At 54.6% G+C, this 23,409-nt stretch overlaps 1 protein-coding gene across 4 annotated transcripts in view; it reads right to left on the bottom strand.

Moving 5' to 3' along the window:
- PRIMA1 (proline rich membrane anchor 1) overlaps positions 1-23,409 on the bottom strand; it is a 63,357-nt gene that overhangs the window by 9,080 nt on the left and 30,868 nt on the right. For all 4 annotated transcript variants that reach the window (XR_012329861.1, XM_033850687.2, XM_033850686.2 and 1 more), the window contains exon 4: positions 7,426-7,555. Coding sequence is in view for 3 of the 4 variants with exons in the window: in XM_033850687.2 (XP_033706578.1) it covers positions 7,426-7,555 (130 nt within the window). In the remaining variant the exon portion in view is untranslated. The remainder of the gene's footprint in view (positions 1-7,425; positions 7,556-23,409) is intronic.

The following is a 23,409-nucleotide window of genomic DNA, read 5'->3' as shown; positions in this document are numbered from 1 at the left end:
AGCACCCAATCACTGCATTAGGCCCCCACCTGTCCCAAGAGGTGTTGGTGCAAAAGATAACCTCAGGCTCAAGACCCAGGGATGCAAGATGGATTCGAGGTGAATTTCTTGCTCCTGGAAGTTCACGGCAAATTGGGGCTGGATGAAGAGGTTCCACTCCTGTTCCGAATCCTGGACCCAGCCCACCTGGTCTTCCTCTGGCCCCTGCTCTGACCCTGACTAGGCAGCTCAGCAGAGGCCAGGGAAGAGAGGGCTGGGCTGCTGGGCGTGTCCTCTGGGGCGGAAGGGGAGGCGGCAGATGGCAGGGCCTGCCTCCTCTGAGGCAGTCTCAGCCTGAGAGTGTGTCACGTGCGCGTGGCAGGGAGGCCAGGCCTCTCCGGGCGTGACAGGGGGCTGCTGAGTCAGTGTGCGAGCGCTGGATCTTGGGTACCGGGAAGGGGCTTGGCGGGAGGGGGCAGACATGGCAGATGGTCAGGAAGCTGATGAAGGGGTGAGGCCAGGCATTAAAACCGTGCACACATTATTCACTCTAAGAGCAGATCCTACTTCACTCACCCAGAGGGAGAGGAACAAAACGACTAAGTTTACTGAAATTGTACATAGAGTTTGTCATTTTTAAAGGCAGACTCTGGCAAGTCTGTACAAACAAGCCTCCATTCGCACCACAGGAAGTCATGGAAGAGTACCACGTGCCAGGCGTGTGCCAGGCGCTGTGGAGGAGAGAGAGGAGATGAGTGAGACAGGACGACCACCCCCCCGTCTAATGTGCCTGTTGTGTGCGTGTGCGTGCGTGTGCACAGTCACTCACGCACTCGTGCACGAGCACATGCACATGCAAACACCAACATTAACCGACCTAGAGCAGAAAGCAGAAATGTAAATCCAGGGAGAGCTACAACTAGCACTTGGTGGGGAAGAAAGATCTACCCCAGTCCAGGGCGCCATGTCCGAGGAGGTGTGTTTGAGCTGGGTCCTGAGTGAGCAGTAAGGACTCAGCTGGAAGCCAGGAGGGCAGCTCCCTGCATCCTCAAAGAATGTGAGACGAGGGCTGGACCCCTCTGTGACCTGAGCCACGTCTCGTCCCCATCCAGGTCTCAGCTTCCTCCTACGACCACGGAGGTTTATTGTGGCTCAGACATCACAGGAATCTCCTTTGCCCTCCTCCATGGCATTCCAGCTGCCTGGGAACCAGGTCTTCTTGACCTGCCACACACTCAGTAAGAGCTAACCCTCTTCTGGGCCATCCCAAAGCTCCAGAAAGCACGTCAATTCTAAAAAGAAAACTAACTTCACTAAACGGACTTGCTATCGAGTCTATGATTCAGGAAAGATCTAGGACAAATTCCACGATGGAGTCAAGCTAAAGAAGCAAAGAACTGGAGTGGGAGAAGGAGAGGGAGAGAGCTGAGGGCAGCAAGTTCCCAGAGGGGAGCTTGGAAGGCTGCTGGAGAATGCAACAGCTGTGCATCAAGCCCAGAGAGCTACCATCCACCTGCAGAGGAGGACGGATTCTCCAAGACAAACATGGAACTGACAGATTGATCACCTGATGTATTTGACCATATTGGGAAGAGGCATTGCTCACTCCAGGGAAGGAAACGAATCATAGTTCACTCAGCTGGGATCAATATTTACATTATCACTTACTAAGGGAGACACTGGCTAGTCACTGAACCTCTCACAGGAGACACCTATAGGAAGTGGATGGGAAGCGGGGAAGTGCTCTGTACGTCTGTGGGTAGTGTTAGGGTCCCGAACCTTGTGTCTGCTATAGTGAAGTCAATTGATAATGTTTCAGATTGAAAGAAAAGGTAAATAGAGTATCCACATCACTTAGAATATGCAGAGAAATACCAGAAGGAACAACGAACACCCAAAAGTGGTTGCCTCGGGCTTCCCTGGTGGCGCAGTGGTTGAGAATCTGCCTGCCAATGCAGGGGACACGGGTTCGAGCCCTGGTCTGGGAAGATCCCACATGCCGCGGAGCAACTAGGCCCGTGAGCCACAACTACTGAGCCTGCGCGTGTGGAGCCTGTGCCCCTCAACAAGAGAGGCCACGACAGTGAAAGGCCCGCGCAACGCAATGAAGAGAGGCCCCCGCTTGCCGCAACTAGAGAAAGCCCTTGCACAGAAACGAAGACCCAACACAGCCAAAATAAAAAAAAAAAAAGTGCTTGCCTCTTATGAATGAGATTTGGGGTGAAAGAGGGACAATCAGGGGGCTGCTGGTTTTCTTAGTAGGCTGTGACTCATTTGACATTTTTAACTATGCGCATGTGTTACTTTAATAAAAATAAAAATTAAATTAAAAAGTGATAATGAACGTTCAAAGCCCTAACCATACTTTCTAACCATAAAGCCGCCTCCAGAGGCACGCACGGCACTCCTGACACTTGAGGTAGGGGAAGCACCTCTCCCACCCTCTTCTCTTCCTCTCCCTCATTACCCCGAGGCTCTCTTTTTTCCTCTTCATAGCACTCAGTCTTTTAAAGCACTTCATTTATTAATTTGCCAGTGTGTGTATGTTTGATCTGCTTCCCCCAGAAGGAGGGGGCGGGCAGGGACCCAGTCTTGTTTATCGCTACATCCCTGACATCTAGGTCCAAGCACACAGTAGGTGCTCGATAAATATGTGTGGCCCAGCACTGGCTCACTGAGCAGCCTATGCCGGTCAGTGGGTTCTAAGGCCCTTGGGTGTTCAAAAGTGTCTGTTCTCCTGGAAGCAACTCAACCACGAAAAGCTGATGTGCGCGGGAGCCCAGCAATGATGCGGGTGCCCAGGCGCTCTCAGGCACACGTGTGCACACGCAGCGTACTCCCAGGGAGCAGCATGCTTGCTTATTGTCTGCAATTAGCAGCCTGCAGGATCGGCCAAACTGTTCTGCAGCCTTTTATTGGTTTTTCAGCCAATACCCTGTAAATTAGAAGGAAATGGTTGTCAAGTGGCTTAATGGCAAATCGGTGGCAGAGGGTGAAAGACCCGTGCCATGCACCAGCAAAGGAAGTAGGGTGTTCTTCCTGTGCCTTGGGAGTGGGGGTATCTCAAGGGAGGGGGCTGGGAGGGGTGAGGCCATCTCTGCAACGCAGGCCTCTGCATGAAGGGTGTGGCCGGCAGAGAAGCTGCAAACCCACCTAGGAGAACGACCTCACTCTTGAGGGCCCACAGGCCTGTGGGGTGCCACCTGGCCCTCCTACCCAGGCACTGGGCACCCCACACCTTGGAGCTTGATCTCCATGCCTCTCGCTGACTCCGGCTTGTCTGAGGTCCTTGTCCTGCCCTGGACCAAGAGGTTCTTCTGTCGTCCCTGCTCACAGAGCCTTGGTCTCCCCTGCAGGCAGTCCTCTCCCATTGTAATTCCTGGTCCTTTAGGGGGCAATCTGATTAACACCCACTTCTCCCCCTAGGGATGTGTGCAGTGAAGACAGGGGCTGTGCCTGAAGCGCCCACCGCCAAAGCGCCCAGGCCAAGCACAGCCCTGGCCCCCGGCCCAGTATTTACACGTCTGGGTGGCGGAAGGACCTAGCGGCAGTGGTCCGCCTGCCATGCCAGGACAGAGAAACAAAGGCTCAGGGAACCGGCGAGAGACTTGAGGGACCCTCACTTTGAAGATGAGGGCAGTGATACCCACTGAGCTGGGCTGGGGCTGGGAACAGAACGCGGGGGTCTTGACTCCCAGTTCTGGGTTCTTTTAACAGCTCCAGGCTGTCCTGTTGTCTGATGACAGGTACATGCCAGGCCTGGGGTGGGGAAGCGGCCTGGATGGAGCACGAGGTCCAGAACGCCCAAGGGCTCTGGGGCCTGACCATCCCGTGGTTACAGCAAGCTCAGAGCAAGGAGCCACTGAAATGCAGACCGCGTGGGCTCCCCACGGCTGGGAACCCTCCAGAATTTGGGTGACTGACAGGGGACTTGGGGGCCACTGTACGTGTTAGTCCCACTGACTAACACATGGGATGCCCATCTCCTTCCAAAAAACTTCTCAAGCCCCCAGGTCTAGGTGAGGCGCCCCTTCCTCTGGGATCTCCCAACCTGGATGCCTTGAGCACCTTACCTCCCAGCACAGAGCTGGGACCTTGGGAACATTATTTGAGTCACAGGATGACGTTTGAGTCACTGAGTCTGTGTGTGGAACGTGCTAAGTAGACCCCACCTCCCATCGAGGTCAATGCCCAGTGAGGGCACCATGGGGGTGCTCCTTCTGCATCTGCCCCCCCACCCCGTCTCTCTCGTCCCTGCGGCCACAACCCACATGCCAAGCCGAGCTGGCATCTCCAGAATCATCTCCTTCCCATCCCAGCTGATCCTAGAACCATCCTCCCAGCAACCTGGCTCCAAAAGGCTGTGTTGTGGCCATTCACAAAGATCTCTTGGAAATCCTCCCCTAGGACTCCAGGCTGTGACAGTGTTTTTTTTAAGAAAGCAGGGTCTATCACTGAATTTTCCTTTCAATGGTTTTATAGCGACATGCAATGCTTTTGTTTCCTGAGAGAAAAGGCATGTTTCAGATGAATTATTAACCAAAAAGAATTGACTGTGAGCAAGAAATCTTCCATTTACTCGGGAGAGAAATGCACAGACAGCTGCCTGCGACAGGCTATCTCTTACAGGGTCAACTGGGGGAGCCGGGAGGGGGCATTTGCTCTCCTACACCGGGCGTAACTTCTGCTGCTCCTCCCCCAACCCACCTTCCCCAGGTCAAGCTTCCTTCCAGGAGGCTTCTGGGAGAACTGGCCTCTATTTCTGCCCCCACTGACCGTGAGTAGCAGCCCCTCCTGTCACTGATTATCTGTCCTCCTGCGCCAGGGATGCCCTCTCTGGACTGCGAGGGTCTGGACGGCAGAGGGCTGGGTCTTCACCCAGAGGAGGTTGCTGATCTGGGCGCTGGGGCAGAAGAGGGACTGTGCTCCGTTTACTACGTGGGCCCAGGAGGCTGACACCTATGCAGTATCTCCTGGGCTCCTCTGTTTCTTGGGTTTGGCCAATGGGAGGCACCTCCAGGAGACCTGGGAGCCTGGAGAAAGAAAGGGTGGGGAGTTTTCTCCCCCCCACCTGCTGTTTTGGGGCTGCATCTCCCGCAGTTCCAACCACAGATCCTGCTGATTAGCCCTTCTTTCGAGTCTCCGGGCTCTCTAGGTTCCCCCTTGTATTATTTCCGTTGTCCTAGGGGTGCTAAGAGCTCCCACCGCTTTTAGTCCTGAAATGCTTCACGAATTCCACCGCTCGGTGGACCTGCCCACACCCCCTGGAGGAAGCCCCGCCCACACCCCTGGGAGGAAGCCCCGCCCACCCTCCGGGAAGGAGTCCCAGCCACACCATGGGAGGGATCCACTGAGCCGTCTGGGGTGAGTTCTCTGTCTTTCCAGGCGGCTGACAGACCCGGGAACCAAGAGCCCAGAGCCAGCGGAAGGAGACGGGAGGCCCCTCCGGTTGCTCCAAGGAGGTGAGGGCGGGGCCTCCACACACCTTCTGTGACGGCCGCCGCTCCGCCGAAACAAGGCCACCGCTGGCCGGAACGCCACGGTGCGGAGCTGTGACCGTCAGCTTCTTCTGATCGGTTCGCCCTGCCCTCCTGCCCTTGGAGCAGGTAGCCCATTTCTTCAGGAGAGTTTGGGGCAGAGAGAGAGAGGCAGAAGCGACGCTGTATCTTTTGGAAGTGCCTGAGCTTATTAAAAAGATGCTGCAGCCTGTCTCTGCGGGAAGGAGGGTCCTTGAGGGGACTACTGCCCCGTTCTCTGGCAGTGCCCCAGGTGGGTCCTGCACACTGTTCCCCCAGAACCTTCAGTAGCTCCCTGTGTCTACTGAATCACGGGCCAACAGCTCGCCTGGTGGGACAGACGCCTCCGCCGTCGGGCTCAGGGTTCCCTCCAGCCTCATCTGCCCCGTCACAGGGGCTTCCTGGTGCCTGGAATGGCTCCCCTGCTCTGCTTCTTAAAATCGTCCTCCCGCTGCAGCAGGCTCTCAGCTCAAATGCTGTTTCATCCCCATCAGAGTTCCCATGCCTTCTGCCTTTCCTGCCTGGTCACCAGGACACTCCCAGGCTGTTGGCCTGATGCAGCCCTGACCATATGCATGTTAAGACTTTTGATATTTTACTCTTTCTGCTTTTGAATTATTAAAGTGAAATCACACAGAACAACCGACTAAAAGGGTAAAGTTAAATAACTTTGGTCTTATGATTGCTCAGAATAGATCCTCTAACTTTGGGCCTTAGGGAATTTTTTTAAAACTTTCTTAAAAACTTATTAACAATCCCTATGGCCCGCTGGCGTTTTGCAACATTATTGTTTGTCTTTTGATTTTATCTTCCCCTAACATCCCCCAAGGCCAGGGAGGCCATTTTTTTGGAGGAGGCTAAGAACTGGAAATCAAAGGACATAGCCAGAGCTACTGTATTGTAAGTGCAGGGGGTGTCACACCGTGGCCTATTCTGCAGTACTTAGGGCCCTGGACACACCTCAAACCTCCTCAGGCCCCAACAATAACCATATTGAGCTGCACACCCCAACTCAAGTGAGATGGTAGTTAACAGAAATGACGGAGAGTGTTATTGAAAGATAATTTGCTGTTTGGATCATTCATGATCCTGCTGGAACACTCCTATTCATCCTTCAAAACCCAGCTGAGGTGGCACATTCACGGAAAACCTTCTCTGAGGCATCACTACCTCTCCTCCCAAGAGAACCTCGCTCCCTCCTCTGTCAGCCTTCTTCCTCTGTCTTTGACTATGGAAACAGTGAAAGTTGGTGCAGTACTTGGTGAGCACGTACTGTATGCCAGGCACTGCAGAGTATACATATTATGCAGGCCATTCACAGAAGGCATCTCACCGTTCCCCAGGGTGAGACCGTTATTCTTGACTCCCATTTTACCAATAGGGAAACTGAGGGCCAGAGAGCTGATTTCCTCCTGGTCACACAGCTTGAACTGGAGTCTGAATTTAGATCGGACTCCCAAACCCAGTTCCCACTCCAAACCAGCATGGCACCCCCTCCAGCCGCTCCATCACCCACCCTGCAAGGATTACTTCCATGCTCCCAGGCCTGGAGAGAGCTCTTCACAGCAGGGCCTGCGACTTACGGATAGGGGAGCTTTATACCGCATCGAGCCTGACATATAATTGGCACTCATCAAATTGCTCGCTGAACCCCCTAAAAGGACAGGGGCATAATATCTGAGATCAACTTTAAATACTTCAGCAAATAAAAAGGTACAAAGAAAAGGAAAGAGAGTAAATATTAGCCAGATCTTGGTAACTGTTGAATCGGGGTGAAGGTAGATGGGCGTTCACTGTACATTCTTTCTGCTTCTTAAACGCTTAACAATTTTTATTATTAAAAAACAACCAAAAACAGAATGGGGGTGGGCAGAGGACCCCTGAGCCCAGCTGGGCTCCCCTCTGGGCTCAGAGCTGGGTGAGCACTCACCTCTTTATGGCTTTGTAGCAAATGATGACAAGCACAGTGAGAAACACCAGGGAGGCACAACAGACCGCGATGATGATCACCGGCCCCGACCACCAGCTTTCCTCAGTGGGACACGAGGTAGCGTTGGGAGCTGAAAGAGACGGGAGCAGCCTGAGCGTCCCCTGGATGAGTGGGTCCCAGCCGGCATCAGAGCTGGACCGTTGCGGGTGACACCAAGGCTGGTCTCACCGCCATCCATCACCCAGATGAAGGCTCTCCAACCTGTCCTGCTGTCCCCACCCCCACCCAGCGGCAGGTGACATCATGGTTGGCCTCCAGCCAGGCAACGTGCTCCGAGCTGGGGTCAAGCACCGCACCCGGGGCCATCCATCCTCCCTTGGCATGAGCTAACTGACAGCAGGGTCGGGTTTAATTTCCCATGAAAAGTAACAGAACATCTCATTCTCTCAGTTGGGACATTAAATCTGCTTCCTCTGAAGGTGAGGGTGACGAGCAGGGCCCGCAGAGCACCATGGGCGGGGGAGAGAAAGGGAGGCCTGTCAACGTCCGTTTCGTAAGCTAATTTTTTGCAAGAGGCAAATTTTCTCCCTTCTTGGGTTGGTCCATGTGGTGGGTTTCCGCAGCTGTCTCAGCCTGCACAGGGTGGCCACAATTTGGAAAGCATATGACGTGGGTGCTGCAGGACACCCTTGTCGTTACTCAGTCTGTGGGGTCCTTGGGGTGAACCTGTCCTCCCCCTTGGCGTGAGCTGTGTGGGTGGACCCACACACGGGTGTAGATGAGGCTTGCAACAGAGCCGGTTTACTCGGCTCCGAGAAAAGCAGAGACATCACACAGCCTATCCCAGAGGCTCTGGAAGACCTAGACCCAACTGGAAAGAATTGCCTGGAATTGCAAAAGGAATGGAAGTGAGGGAAAGAGAGAGAGAAAAAGGGAGAGGGAGGGAGGGAAAGAGACAGGGGGCTTGTAAGGGAGGACAGACAGACATACAGACATTACTAGTTTGGGGCAGTTCTTCAAGACGTGAATATATGCAAAAGAATCAAAACTATGCCCCAGACTTAATAATAGGCACCTCGAGGGCCTCCCTGGTGGTGCAGTGGTTGGGAGTCCGCCTGCCGATGCAGGGGACACGGGTTCGTGCCCCGGTCCAGGAGGATCCCACAGGCCGCGGAGCGGCTGGGCCCGTGAGCCATGGCCGCTGAGCCTGCGCGTCCGGAGCCTGTGCTCCGCAACGGGAGAGGCCACAACAGTGAGAGGCCTGCGTACCGCAAAAAAAAAAATAATAATAATAATAATAATAGGCACCTCGAAGGGTACAACAGTGACAGATTTCCCAAAGGAAAATGACAGGGAATAGTAACAGGGAATAGTGACAGATTTCCCAAAGGACACCATGGGTGGCTTCATTATTAAATTACTATTATTGATGATGTTGTTATTGTTATAATCATCAAGGTGTAATTTACATATAGTGAAATGCACCCATCCTAAGTGTACCATCTGATCAGCTTTGACAGATGCGTCCACCAGTGTAAGCCACACCTCTTACCATGACATAGAATATTTCCATCACCCCAGAAAGCTTCCCTGTGCCTCCTTCTAATGGCAACCAGCAAAACCCTGTTTTGCTTTCTAAAGTCACAGATTAGATTTGCTTGTTCTTGAAATCCACGTAAATGGCATCATGCCGTGTGTATTTTTGTTTGCTTCCTTTGTATAGCAGTGGTTTTGTGATTCACCCACATCGCTGCATATTTCAGTAACTGCTTCCTTTTATAGCTGAGATGTATTCCATTGTATGTATATACCGCAATTTGTTTATCCTGTTCACCTGCTGATGGACACCTAGGCTGTTTCCGGGTTTCGACTTTTGTGAACAAAGCTCCTATAAACGTTTGCGCACATGGTGTAGACATACTTTCTTGATATGGACACGTGTTCCTGTTTCTCTCGGATAAACACCTAGGAATGGGATCACTGGATCCTGTGGTTTGTGTATGATTAACGTTGTAAGGAATTGCCGTGCTGTTTTCCCCAAGTGCTTGTACTCTTGTATACTCCTGTTGGGAACAAGGAAAGATGGAGAGAAGGGAGTGGTTACAGGTTACCAAACTGTTATCAAATTGTGGCATTGTTGCATCTGGATTAGGAGATCCAGGAAGCCTTTATGTGCTTCCCAGGGAACAGGTGCTAAAGCCCCATTAACAGGTGCAAGGTCCCCAGAGGTGGAGCTCAGATCCACACAGAGGCCAAGCAGATTCAGAAACGCATCCTAAGAAATGACTGGAACAGGATGTCACTGAGCCACACGGCTGCTCTCAGCCCGGTGAAAGCCGGCCTTTAGAAAGTGCAACACTGAAGAGATAGAGAATATAGAATTCAAAAGGGGAATACACTCTAGAATAAGGGAGAGGCAATCCGAAAGGATTCTCATTTTTCCCCATGATGAACTTCTTCAGTGCTTTTTCTGTGAAATATCAAACACAAAATCCTTCCCCCTCATTGTTCATCTTGGGGGTGCCTCTGGCTTCGCTCAGTCTCCCCAGGGTGACTGGGGACAGATATTCCCCACAACAGTGGTCATTGCTGGAGAATCAGAAGAGCAACCAGATACACGGGGTCCCGGCCCCCAATGGTTTGCATTTTCACTGCCAAGGGAAGCAATTTTGTTTTCTGTCCATTCTACCACCCAGGCTATGACACCTCTGGGCAAGTGTCCAGGGCCAAGCCTGCAGCCCATGGTAACCCTCACACCAGTGGCCCACAATTTACCCAACACTCCCATGGCCAGGGCATTCATCTACCAGTGTGTGGCCTCAGCCAGGGGCAGCATCCCTCCTGGGGGCATTTGGAAATCCGGGTGTGGGGGCTGTCTTTGGTTGCCTAGCAGCTATGGATATTAACAACAGTGACCCGGATATTCCCACGCAAGGTAGACTTGTCCCTCCAGAATGCCACCAGGGCCCCTGTTGAGAAATTCCATCAACTTGAAACAGAAGAAAGGGTTGATTCTAAACTTCGTTTGGAATTAGACGCTAAATTTCAGAGGGCGTCTCGTGATATTCTTTCCTTTATATTCGCTGTTAATGAGGTGGGAATTTCCTTCTTGCTGACTTTTTTCAAACACAGTTGATGCTGAAAGCAGGGAGCTTTGTTCTAGAGGGTCCTTCTGCAGAGGGTCCCCCTCTAATATTCAGCAGTGTACTGCTCACCACTTGCATGTGAGGAAACCACCCCAAGCAAGGGAGGTGTTTTGTGAAACAGTCCAAGGCATAAATCTTGGATTTTGCCAAGAAAACAGCTATTGTGTTCAAAGAATGCATCCTTATTTATCCTTGCTTGACTCATGCCTTTTACATTAGAAAAGATCAGGGGATGTCGGAGTCTGAGGAAGCCTAGGAGGTGTCATTTCAGAAAAGAGAATAAATGCTGAGGCTGGGGATCAAGCAGCTTTCCCAGGGGCCAGGATTAGGACCCCAGGATCTTCAGGCTGCAGGCCAGGTCTGCCCCTGCCTGAACTTCCTTCTCATTGGGCGTGGCCAGTACTCCTTTCCAGATGTGATAAGACCATTTACCCTGTGGGCAGACGGATGGCTCACATTCGAGAAGACAGAATCATGAAGGTTCTCACTCACTCATTCATTTGTTCGTTCATCCACCACATATTTACTAATCACCCTCTGTGCCTGGCACCGTGCTAGGAGCTGGGAGTACAGAGGTGAATTAGATGTAACCTGTGCCCTTCCCGGGTCTAATGCCAGCTGCCAAGACCTGATCACCTTGCTCAAGGAGGCGGCAGGCTCCAAGAGGAGAGGAGACACAGGAGGTGCTGATGTGCAAGGGGAAGGTCACTTGTGGCCGAGGAGAGGAAGCCACTCGGCGCCAAGGTTCAAGGGGAGGGTGATGCCTTGTGAGAGGCAGGTGGTCAGACGGAGGAGGGTGCTGAGGCCACCAGAGCGTGAAGCCGCTGACACGAGGCTGCCGCGGAGCTGACTTCTCTGTCACTCCCCCTCGCTCCCTGCCAAGATTCTGCAAACACGACAGACAGGCAGGAGCTGTCATGATATCTCAGGGGTCACGACACCCTCCCTCCTGGGACTCAATGAGGCTTTGTCTGCTGTATTCATTAAACACCCCTGATGCCTGTAAAGATAATGAGACTGGCAACCAGAGAGGATTTAGAACAACACGGACTCAGTTTTGCTTTTTCGCAGTAGCTGCTGTCTTTTCAGTCAAGAAATGCAGCGTTAAAAGCTTATATTTGGGACTGCAGCTTCCGGCCAAGGTGGAGTAACAAGGCCCAGAGTTGGCATCACTACCCATCCCCTCCCAACATCCAAAAGATGTACCAAATAGACAAAACAATGGTCTCAAAACAACGGACATCAAGGCAACAAAAGGCAGCGAGAGACAAGAAACAAAGGAGGTGGGAGTTCCCTGGAGGCCTAGTGATCGGGGTTCTGGGCTTTCATTGCTGTGGCCTGGGTTCCATCCCTGGTTGGGGGGAACTGAGATTCCACAAGCTGTGCAGTGCAGTCAAAAAACAAAATGAAACAAAAACAGAGAAGGTGAGCGGTGCGGCTGCCCCAGCTTACTGCCTGGAGACAGTTTCTAAATATCGGTCCTGGAAGGGAGATGCCGCCCAGGTCCAGCCCACTGAGAACATCGAGGAAATGGGGCCGAGAGGAAGCAAGACAGATGAGGCCCCTCCCCAAGGGCACCTGCAGAAAAGCAGAGGGAGCCAACAGCACCCACAAATAAATAATTACAGATTATGGTAAGTGCTAGAAAAGAAATGGAGAAGAGGCCGAGATGCCCCCACAGGTGTCTGGAAAAGAAGCAGTTGGGGGCAGAGGGGTCGCTTTGGATGTCCCCATCTGGACGGTATCACGGGGGCTAAGCAGACCAAGGAGGTTCCTGCTGGGGTGTGTGGACCTGCCTGAGGTCCGGTGTCACAGAGGAACTGCGTGAGGTCAGCTGCTCTCTGGGACAAGCGCCTTTCCTGTATTCCTCACTGGGGTATTTGTGTCTATCAAATGGGACGACAGAGACAGTGTTCTCGAGGCTACCAGGAGTACCTCCCTCCCTCGCGCGGCACCAACTCTGAGGCCGCTATTAGTCCCCCTTCTGCAGTGGGGACACACAGGCAGGGGCCTGCCAGGATTGGAACCAGGTGTGCCTTGTGACAACACTCACGGCCAACTCAGCGCATCTTTACCTTGGACCTGGGGCCTGCCACTTCCATCTCTTCTTCAGAGCCCGCTGTGCACCGGAGATGTCTGATTGACAGGAGGGGAACTGAGTGGGGCATGAATGAATCAAAGGAACAGTGAGTTGGGTGGAAACAACCTTAGTTTTGCAAGGTATTTTTCAAGGATTGCTAGAAGGGAGTGAGAGCCATGTTCTTTGTTTTAACCTGATGTTTCCATTGTGAGATGGAGGCTGTGATTTCTCCCTGGCTCGGCCTCTGGACCCGCACGTGGCCACCTGCGGAGGCCAGCCCCACGCTCACGTGGCTCAGTGTTCCTTGAGCGCAGCCTGATTGCCAGGCCCTGCTGGTGACACCACGGGCATGCAGTAACCTCTAGGCCATCCTTAGACGTCTCCAACTTTCACAGTCTGGTGACTCCTGCCCAGGTTACCCGAGCGGCTTCCCGACTGATGCCCAGGAGCTGGCCTTGGTCACGGCCAGGTGAGGAGGTGTGACTTGCACAGAAAGCTGCCACTCTGCTTCCTGCCCCTCACAGCTCAGCTCCCAGCCCACTGGGCGGATCACAGCCCCTGAGCGTGGGCTGCAGTGTCAAGGGTCCCCTGGGCTGCAGAGACCGGTCTCCTTTGAGGGGCTGATGTCTGTAAACATGCTTCTCAAACCGCAGCGGACACGCTCAGCCTTTGCGCTGTGGAAACTGAGGTCAGAAGCTGGCCCGGGCCTCACGACACGGCCAGGGACTCGTCACCCTTGGGTATCAGGTGCTGCCCTGGGCTTTGGGAGCAGATGTGAAGGGGGCCACACAGCCCCGATCCCAGGGACGGTCTCGGGGCACAGCTGGCCCTCAGGGTGGGTGGGCTCCGTTTCACTTCCACACCCTGCCGCCCACGTGGAGGGTCCAGCATGTCTAGGAATCATGCACACACTGCAAGTTGGTGGAGTGTTTGAAGAGCCTTTAAGAGGATGGTTACTCTCGTCTTGCCTCTGCCTGCTCGCCTAAAACCCCTGTTGGTTTTATGTGGCGCACGAGGACAGCAAGGGGTCCAGGAACTTTGCTAGTACATCTGTGTGGTGGCAACACCCGGCCCCCAGACCCTTCAGACAAAGGAGGACACGAGGCCGGGAGGAGGGGAGGGGCAGACCTGGGCTTCCCGTCCCCCAGCCCTGCTTTATGTGCTGCCCCCAAGGACCGTGAAGGACCTGGATTCTCAGAAGTTCCTTCACGGGCTGACGGCCCTTTCCCTTCACTGCCTCGGGGTCCCCAGCCCCACCTCTGTTGGGCTGCTTGACACAGACCCCAAATCCAACGGCGACGGCCCCTCCCTCTCACGCCCCACACAGAGCCCATTGTCTGCGGGACACAAGGGACCAACTCAGGCCGCTGCTCTCCATTCACCGGCACAGGCCTCCACTGGGAGGTCTGTGCCAGGGGCGTCCACCCCCCTGCCTGGGCCAGCTTGGGGCGAGGCGCTCACTCGTTTCCTACCGGCACGTTGCCAGCGTGTGTGGCCGGACTTTAAACCACAGATACAAGCTCAGACCTTGATGCTTTACACAACGCCCTGCAATCAGCCCCCGTTTCTGGAGAGAAAGGAGAAGCCTCGTTTGAGTTGCTCCGATGAAAGCAGTGAGCATCGGCACCTCAGCGCGGGGGCTCCTTCCACCCCTTCTCGGCCGCTGGGAATCTGGCTTTGGGTGCAGCACAGAGACCCCCCTTTTCCATAAGTCTTCCCCATTCCTCCCCCAGACCTGAGGTTCCCACAGCAGGAAGCCCCAGGCTGCCTAGTAAGAGCAGGCAGAAGGCGTGAATTCCCTGCTCCTGGGGGAGGGCCTCAGCAGTTTGCCTTTTCCAGAACCCAGGGCCCCTCCCTCTCCACCCTGCAGGTTGGACACTGCAGCCTGAATGGGGGTCCCTGGCCTCCAGGGCGGCCAGGGAGGGGCAGTGTTCTGGGGAAGCCGTGCTGTGCCGGGCCGGCGTGGAGGGCCATCTGTCTTGCCCACTACGCCTCCCGCAGTCCTGTCGCTGGTCTCCACTGACTTCCACACCCAGCCCGGGAGCCCCCTTCCTGTTCCTGCCAGCCGGGCTCTAGGGGCTGCTGCAGCTGAGCATTCCCTGGCTTTCGTCCTCTGTAGATGGACTTCGTTGGTCTATGGAAGCGCGGGAGGCCTTAGCCAGCCTCTGGTGAGGGGCTCAGCCAGAAGACAGACCTCAGTTGGCCACCAGGACTCCAGAGGGGCTGGAGCCACAAGGGCCAGGCGGGCTGGACATCTCACTGGGCTTCACAGGGAGGGCTGCCCAGGGCCCCTGGACCTCCCCTCACTGCGCTACCAGTGGCCCCCCAAACATCTTCTCCGCCTCGGCTTCTTTTCCGCCACTGCTACGTGTGTGCAGCCTCTCTCAAATCCCCACCTTCCGTGCTGGAAACAACCATCAGTGAGCTGCCCCCTTCCTGTCCTGCCCTCGTTCCAGGCTCAGGCCCCAGCCTGGGGGTCAGCACGCCCTCTGCTCCACAGCTAGGCCACCAGTGGCCAGTGTGGCTGAGCACTCCGACCTCCTCTCCACCTGCCTCTCCCTGACTCCTGGGGAGTCCTGTCTGGTTATCACTGTCACCAGGCCCCTCATCCCTGGGGTACCTCCCCCAGTTCAGCACAGTGGCTCTTCAAAGGACCTGGAAGGATCTGGGGTTAAATTCCAGATTCCGACCCTGGGAAAATCATTTAATCTTTTAGATTTAATCTCAATTTAAATTCCACTATAAATTGGGAGGAAACAACAGCACCTCCTCCACCGGGCTGGTGCAAGGATGAAATGAGATATGAGATCAGGGAGCTCGCTGCAGACTCCCCTCAGCTGCCCCCGCATCCTTCCCCTTCTCCCTCGCAGAGCCCCAGTTCTCCTCCTGTGTCCCTGATCCCCTCTACAGGGCCCAGGCCTTGGGGAGGCGGGACCAGCTCAGGTCTCAGCCAGGCCTGGTCGTTCTAGCCCTCTGCTCCTAATTGGGTCAGAGGTGGGCACGTCATGCAGTTCTGGCCAATGACACGCGGGGAACAGTCTGCCGGACGCTTCCAGACCTGTCTCCTTGCTGTTAGAGGCATGAAAACAGGCAGGCTTCTTTCCCTGTGGACACTGCCATGCCCTTCTTTACCACCAAACAGAGCAGCTTTGGGGGCGCTGAGGGTGCTGGCGTGCAGGGTGGGTGGATTGCAATGCGAAGTAGGGTGGCCTCCAGGGGCGACTTTTGAGCAAAGACTGGGGTTTGGTAAGGGGGTTCATCATGCAGGTACCTGAGGGAAGAGCCAAAGCAAAGGCCCTGATGTCACTGCGGGCCTGGCATGTTGGCATGACGTGGGCAAGGGGAGGACGGGAGGAGATGAGATGGCTCAGGGTCTGGAGGCCACGAGAGAGGTGTGGGCCTTTACACTGAGAAATGAGGTGCAATTGAGGGGTCTGGAGAGAGGGGTGGTGAGGTGTGACTTACACATTGGCTCAATCACTCTGTGTTTAGAGTAGACTATAGACCGTGTGTGTGTGTGTGTGCGTGTGTGTGTGTGTGTGTGTGTGTGTGTGTGTGTGTGGCAGGGGGTGTGTGCCAGTGTGGGAAGCTGGGAGGATACTGCCGAAAGCCCAGGAGAGAGCTGACGGTGGCTCAGATGGGGGTCAGCAGCGGAGGTGGTGGGCAAAGGTAGATTCTGAATATGTTTGGAAGGTAGGGTTCACGAAAGCTTGGATGTGGGTGTGAGAGACAGAGAAGAGGTAAGGATGACTTGAAGGATTGGGGGCTGAGCAAGCGGAAGGATGGAGCTGCCGTCAAGCGACGGGGAAAGCTGGGGCAGGACAGGCTTGCTGGGTGTGGAGGTCGGGAGTAAAGTCTGAAATTCCCATCACACACCCAAGGGAGATGGCAACCCAGCAGCGGGATCTAGATTCTGAGTTCAGCAGCAAGGGCTCTGCAGCAGGCATAAATTTGGGAGCTGTCAGCACCCAGTCCCGAGAGGGGATGAGCTCATCAAGTGAGGGAGCGTGAGCAGAGTGGAGAGGAGGGTCCAGGCCTGAGCCCTGGGGAGCTCCACGGGAAGAGGCCAAGGAACAGAGAAGGAGGCAGCAAAGGAGGCTGGGAGGAGAGGCCAGCAGGGACAGGGGCCAAGGCGATGTGGGGTCCTGTGGCCAAGTCAGAGCAGGACGTCAAGGAGGAGGGGACAGTCCGCTGTGTCCGCTGCAGCTGACGGACAAACGCCACGAGGCTGAGAGCCAGCCACTGGATGGAGCAACGTGGCGGTCACCGCTGACCGCCACACAGGTGGTTTTGCGGAAGCGCTGGAGGAAGCTTGACCGGGGCCATCTAGGAGGGGATGTGGGGAGAGGAAATGGAAACAGCAAGTATGCACAGCTTTTTGGTGGACTTGTGTTGCAAAAGGGAACAGCAACATGGAGCCACAGCTGGGGCGAGCAGTGGTGGCAAGAGAAGGATTCTAAGACGGGAGATGCAGCGTGTGTGAGTGCTGGTGGGCGGGACCCAGGAGAGGGGGCGGCCTGTGCACAGGTGGCAGGAGCTGTGCTGTGGAGGAAAGGTGGGGGGATGACAGGTGAGAGTCAGTGGAAGCTGCCTTCGCAGGGAGGCCAGGCCAGCGCCAGGGCTGAGAGCAGGATGGGGGAGGGGGTGGGCGTTCCAGGGGAGCAGAGAAGGTGATCTGGTTTTCTAGGAGGGCAGGTGGGTGACTGGTCTGGCTGGGGAAGGGAGGAGCTTGAAGGGCCAGTGGTGTGAGGGCGAGTCCGTTCCAGGTTGGCCATTGTGCCCAGCCGCCTTCAGCTGCCGGCGGGGGGCAGCCGGGTTTGCCCAGCGTGTATGATGAAGTGGGTGCACCCGGGGAGTGAAGACGGTGCGGGACCAGAGGCGGAAACGGAGGCACACCGCCTGGTCACGTGAAGACGCCCAGCTCCACTTGGGTGGGTGGCGGAGCTGGGATTTGAACCCAGACATCTGGCTCCAGGGCCAACCCGTAACTGCTACACAGACCAAAAACCAGCGAGCCAGCAAATCCAGGGGAGCAATGCCGGGTGTGGAAAGGCAAGATCGGTGTCACCTTGAGCTGTGGGGAAGCCTCTTTGAGGAAGTGGCATTTTGGTTGAGCCCTATAGGGTTGGGGACAGGGGACAGCCCTATGGCAAGGTCCTGTCTGGGTTGGCCTAGGCTGCAAGAGAAAGAATGGGGAATGGGCAGCTGGTGCCCCAAGCCTCTGCTTCCCCCCTGGTGATGGGACCACCCCGCTAAAGCCCTGCTGAGGGGCTCTGGGCCCTTCCATCTGTGAGTCCCGGCTGGTTCCCTGAGCTCCACGAGATGCTCACCCCTCTGATTTATCTACTTCTGCCCGGCGTCCCGGGCATGGAGCCCAGCGTGGTGGCAATGTGGCCGCTTATCGTAAAGGGCACGGTTCTCAGGATCGGCTCCTGGGGGGGGGGGGCATTAAGAAAAAACCCAATACATTATTAATAATTGTCTCCATCTTTCCCGTGCCTAATTAGGAAAGGAAAATTATGAATTGGATTGAAGTGTCTATGGTGGGGGCAGCCTTGGTGTTTCCCGATGCCAGGGAGAGGCCTGGGTGGAGGCCTGAGAACAGCAGGCTGCTGCCGGGGGCAATTAATTTTGCCTCTGATGGAGACTGCAGAACATGTCTCCCCTTGTTCTTCACCCAAACAGCCCTCTTTGTGAGGCTCCTCAAGGCCGGGACTTGTGCTCAGCAGCTCTGCTATCTTTCTGGAGCTGCAGCCCACACTTTCTCTGTGCCCGGCCCTGGGAACCCTCCCCAGATCCGCCGAGCCTTCAGTTCCCACCCAGGGCTGCAGATGCACCGCTGCCTGGAAGGGCTACGTTCAGCCAGCCTAGAACAGCGCAGCGCTGTCCAGAAGTGAGGAGACGGTGCCACAGGGGAATGCTCTGGGGGACCACCTAAGCCCACCCTCATTGCCCCGACTCCTCCTTGTTCGAGGACAAATCCATTCACTCACTCAACACCTATCTGCTAAGAGCCTACGACATGCCACGCACTGGGCTAGGTGCTGGGGAGAGGAAGGTTGGCAAAAACACACAGGGACGCTGCCCTTGTGGTCCAGTCTGCTGAAGAATGGACACGAATTCACTAACCACCAGCTAAATGCACGTTTGATTCCTGCCTCACCAAGATACTGGGCATGTGCCTTAGGTACAAACAGCAGGAAACTACAGAACAAAAAAATAAGAATTCCCCGAACACGAAGACCCAACATAGGCTGACGGAGCGCAATGGGCTCATCTTCGTGAGAGGCTCATGACCTTGGGACAGGTGCATGCTCCCAATGGTTTATGTTAAACGCCCAGCAGAGCCCCAGCACCGAGTTGACACTCAATACCTGTTGGGAGAACTTTCTCCCTTTCCAGAGGGCACTTAGATGACGGGGTCTCATGACTGCCCAGTCAGGTAGAATCTGCTCGGTCCAAACAGCCGTCATCACTGTGAAGAGGGGTTCAGGATCAACTCAGCCCAAGGGTCAACAAACTCGGGCCCACAGGCCAAATCTGGCCCACCACCCGCTTTTGTAAATAAAGTTTTATAGAAACACAGACACACGCCCATTTGTTTACATATTGTCACGGCTGCTTTCTTGCTGCGTCGGCAGAGCTGAGTAGCTGCAGCAGAGACTGTATGGCCTGCAACGCCTAAGTTATTTACTCTCTGGCCTTTTACAGAATGAGTGTGTCCACCCCTCCCTAACTTCCGTGGTCTTCGGCTGAGATTCTCAGACAAGCTTAGAAAACTGATCTGAGAGACCCCTGAAATTATACCGCATATTTGCATGTCACAAGTACACGTTCCACTCCTTATTTTATATTTTAGAAAGTCCCTTTACTCCAAATGTCCCACCAGTGCCCTGGTGGGGAGGTGTCTAGACATGTGACACAGGGCTCTGTTCTGTCTGGGAGTTTTAACAGTGACAGTCTTGACTTGGCCACACCGCGCCTGCTAAGTGGTCAGTTGCTGGGGGCACAACATTCCCTGGAAGGCGGGTGGGGAGCATTACTGTGGTAATATGCTAGGTACCATCCGCGGCCCTGCTGCAGGGGCAGACAACAAAGGGCAGGGTCACCACCATAACATGTTGGTGGCTCTTCAAGTCAGGTCTAGGGCCCGTGAGTGGAGGCAATGGGACGGGGGCAGATTTAGGACTGACACCCCCAGGAGCTGCCGACACTAACTGTCCTTCAGTGGAGCAGGCTGATTCCTAAGGCTGGGACAGCCGCCGCTTTGGCGTTAGGCTCCAGGACGCTTCTGGCTCCTGCTCTGTTGAAAGGCTTAGCCTCAGCTTAGCAGCGGCACAGGCGGCTCTGTTCCATTCCTCCCCGGACCGTTCTAAGCGCACAGGAGAGCCTCTGGCCCCTCCTTCCTCCCACTGGCCCCCCTCATGGGTACATCTCGGGGTCTTTTTATTTGTTGGGCATTTGGACATCAGCTGCTGCAGCTGCCTTGCCCAGACTTGGCTGTGAAGGTGTGGGAGGTAAGGCGGGCGCTGCTTCCCACCTGTGCTGAGGTGCAGGAGGCATGCAGCTACCTTGACTTCCCTGGGCACCTGTACTTTCTTTAGAAGACTGCCTGGGGCTGCTAGAGTGGCCGAGCACAGGCAGAGAACCTGGGAATTTACTCCTCCAAAGCCCAGAGAGTTCTCAACCCGTGACAGGTACCAGGTGGGACAGTCAGCCTTTGCCACCGGCTGGGGACAGTGGTGAGACATCACCAAGCCTCCAGAGCCCCCTATGGGGTCAGGCTCAGGCCTCCTGGACTCTCACTTGGCTTCCTCCCCGCCCCGTCCCCCCTCCTCTGTTGCCTTCCAGTCTCCCCTGGGAACGCCTCCTTTAAGAATCCTTGTCTCTGAGGACAGGTTCCACGTCAGGAGCCCTAGACTCGAGGTCACCATGGTACCGAAAGATCATGGCCTGCCTTCTAAGGCCTCAAATAAATAAAACTACATCCCAACGAGATTCATGTGTGATTTCTATGTTCTGGAAGATTCCTTCCCAGAACCACCTTTTGCTAGTTCTCTGGACTGAGCCTAAGTTCTGTTTAAAAGGTCCCTGCTGGGTTAACCCAAGGATGATTTTTGTCCTGAATGCGACTACAAAGGGACAGTGACACAGCTGAAAAAGATCACTGCTGCTCAATTGGTCTTTGTTAAAAAAGGAAGAAACCTGCAATGTCTGTAGCTTTGGGGCAAAACCACAGTATTAAGAAGGAAAGAAACCTGTATGGATGGTCCGTGGCTGCGCTCCGACAGAGTAGCCACCCGCCACATGTAACTACCTAAATTTAATTAAATTGAGTTAAAAGTTCAGTTTCTCACTTGTACTATGGCCGTATTTTAAGTGCTCGGTAGCCACATGTAGCTAATGGCTACCGTACTGGACAGCACGGGTACAGATCATTTACATCATTGCAGGAAGTCTACTGGACGGCACTGCCACGTGTCCAGGGTGATGAGAGGTGAGATGTCCTGCTTCGCTTTCCAAAGAGGCAGCCAAGAGTAGTTTTCATACCTCATGGGAAGCAAAATGAGACAGCCACACGTATGATGGCAGCCACACATATGACGGCAGCCACACGTATGACGGCAGCCACACATGACGGCAGCCACACATATGACGACAGCCACACATATGACGACAGCCACACATATGACAGCTGTGCTCTTTTCAAAGCCCTTTCTTCTTCAGATTCTTTTATTTCATTCTCATTTCTCCTCCCCCACAAATAGGCCAAGGCAGCAACTCTGAGCATCATTTTACAGGTAAGGAAACTGAGGGTTCCTAAGGACCAAAGAGGCAGAGTCACAGAGTCACTGGCAGAGTCACCGAGGCAGAGCTTCTGAGCTGCAAGGCCTCCGCTGCCACTGCTGGGAGGTTCCAGGACAATGACAGCAGCTGGGAGGCCCAACAGGTCGGCTCTCTGAGGAGCTGTAAGCGTGCTGGGGCGCAGCCTAACACCCACGCTTGGCAGACACACTCAACAGCCATGTGGTTGGTGAGTGGAACACGTGACCCAGAGTGGTCACTCTGTCTTTGAGATAATGAAGCGGTGGCTCTGCCCTCCGTGATGAGCAGCTGTGCAGTGGTTTCGCTGCAGGCGAATGGGGCCAGGCCCACGAGAACCCCACCGTCACACTCCCCGTGGACAACTTCCGTGACGCTGGCCTGTCTGAAGGACGGGGCAAGCTGACCCCGGGCAGAAGGTCTCAACTTGGCAGCGGGCTCCTGCCTGGGAATTCTGATCTCTTTCTGGACAAGCAGCTCATTCTCAAGATCAAGGCCACATAACCTGGTGGCGTTGTTTGGAAACCCCTGGAACTTTCGAAAGTCACTTCATCAGTCTGGACTTCAAATGCCCATATGCCAGATGGGAGTGGTGAGCTTGGCCTAGAGCTGGGTTCCTCAGCCTCGACACTGTTGACATTTTGGGCTGGATCTTCCTTTGCCGTGAGGACTGTCCTGTGCACTGGACACACTAGCTGACAGCCTCTACCCGCTGGGTGCCAGGAGCATCCCTCTCCCAACTGTGATGACCAAATGTTCCCTGGGGAACAAAATCTCCCGGTTGAAAACCAGGGGACTGGAAGGTCTCCAGGGCTGTTCCCTGGCTCCACCACGCGGTGCAGAGATGGATGCCTCCAATGCGGGCACGGCCAATAGTGCAGCCCTGACCTGCCTCCCAGAGTCCAGCACACCCGTCCCAGCCAACAGAAGGAGTCAGGCCTGATGGCCTCCCAGCTGGAACCTGAGATTCCAAGCCAACTGCCTCCACGACGACCCCCTGCTACTGAGAGGCTGCCCAGCGGAACTGCCCGTAACAGCATCCAAGAAGAGGGGAAGGCATTATTTTCCGAAGCATCCGTAATTCTCTCTGCCAAGGCAGGAGACAATGTGCCCTTGCTGCCCACAGTCCAGTTCATTCTAAATCGGAGAACAAGGAGCCCATTCACTCTCGGGAGGGGCGGAGGGCAGGCCGACACCCCTTCCAGGAAACGGTAGCCTTTAGCCTTCTCTGAGTGCTGGTGAGGGTGACACAGAAACTTGGGAGCTGGGAATGGGCACTGTTCATATCGTTGTCTTGTTTTTTCTCTGGTGAAAGAAGGGGACAGAAACTAATGGACGTTCCTCCCTGACCCGCCAGGCAGAACTCTGTCATTTTTCCTGGGGAGAAGACTAAACAATAGTGATTCTTCTTAAAAGCCACTGGACACCATCCCTTTCTTAACTGGAGAGATGATACCACCCTCTTTTCAAACAGGACTCCCTCGAGAGTGGAAGGCACAGTGGAGCAGGGTGTCTCTGTCCCGTTCTGGGCAGAGCAACTCAAAGTCCGGGTGCAGGAGGTCACGGTCCAGGATGCATTAAACCCCACAAGGTGAAGTAGGAACAACTTGCCCATCATACAAAGGTGCCGTGATCGCCATCTACACAAAGTCACGGCCACTGTCGCCTGCGTTCACACACGTCAGACCTCTAGACTGGGGCTGCCAGGCTGTTTCTGAGCCTTCACTAGTGTTCTCTGTTTCTTATCTATCGGCAGACTAGCAAATGCCTAAGGTTTCAGAAAATTTTATGGAGGACTACTTTTATGTCTTAAAAATATTTCAAGGAGCTTAATACAACTATAATGATAATAACAGCCCCTCCTTTGCTAAGCCCTTTTTAAGCCACATTGCGTGCATGTGTATCACCTGATTGAGGTCTCCTGATCCATCAGAA

The sequence above is a fragment of the Tursiops truncatus genome, chromosome 2 (assembly GCF_011762595.2).
Source record: "Tursiops truncatus isolate mTurTru1 chromosome 2, mTurTru1.mat.Y, whole genome shotgun sequence".
NCBI lineage: Eukaryota > Metazoa > Chordata > Mammalia > Artiodactyla > Delphinidae > Tursiops > Tursiops truncatus.
The sequence above is the reverse complement of the archived record's forward strand: the minus strand, read 5'-3'. Positions and strand labels throughout refer to the sequence as shown.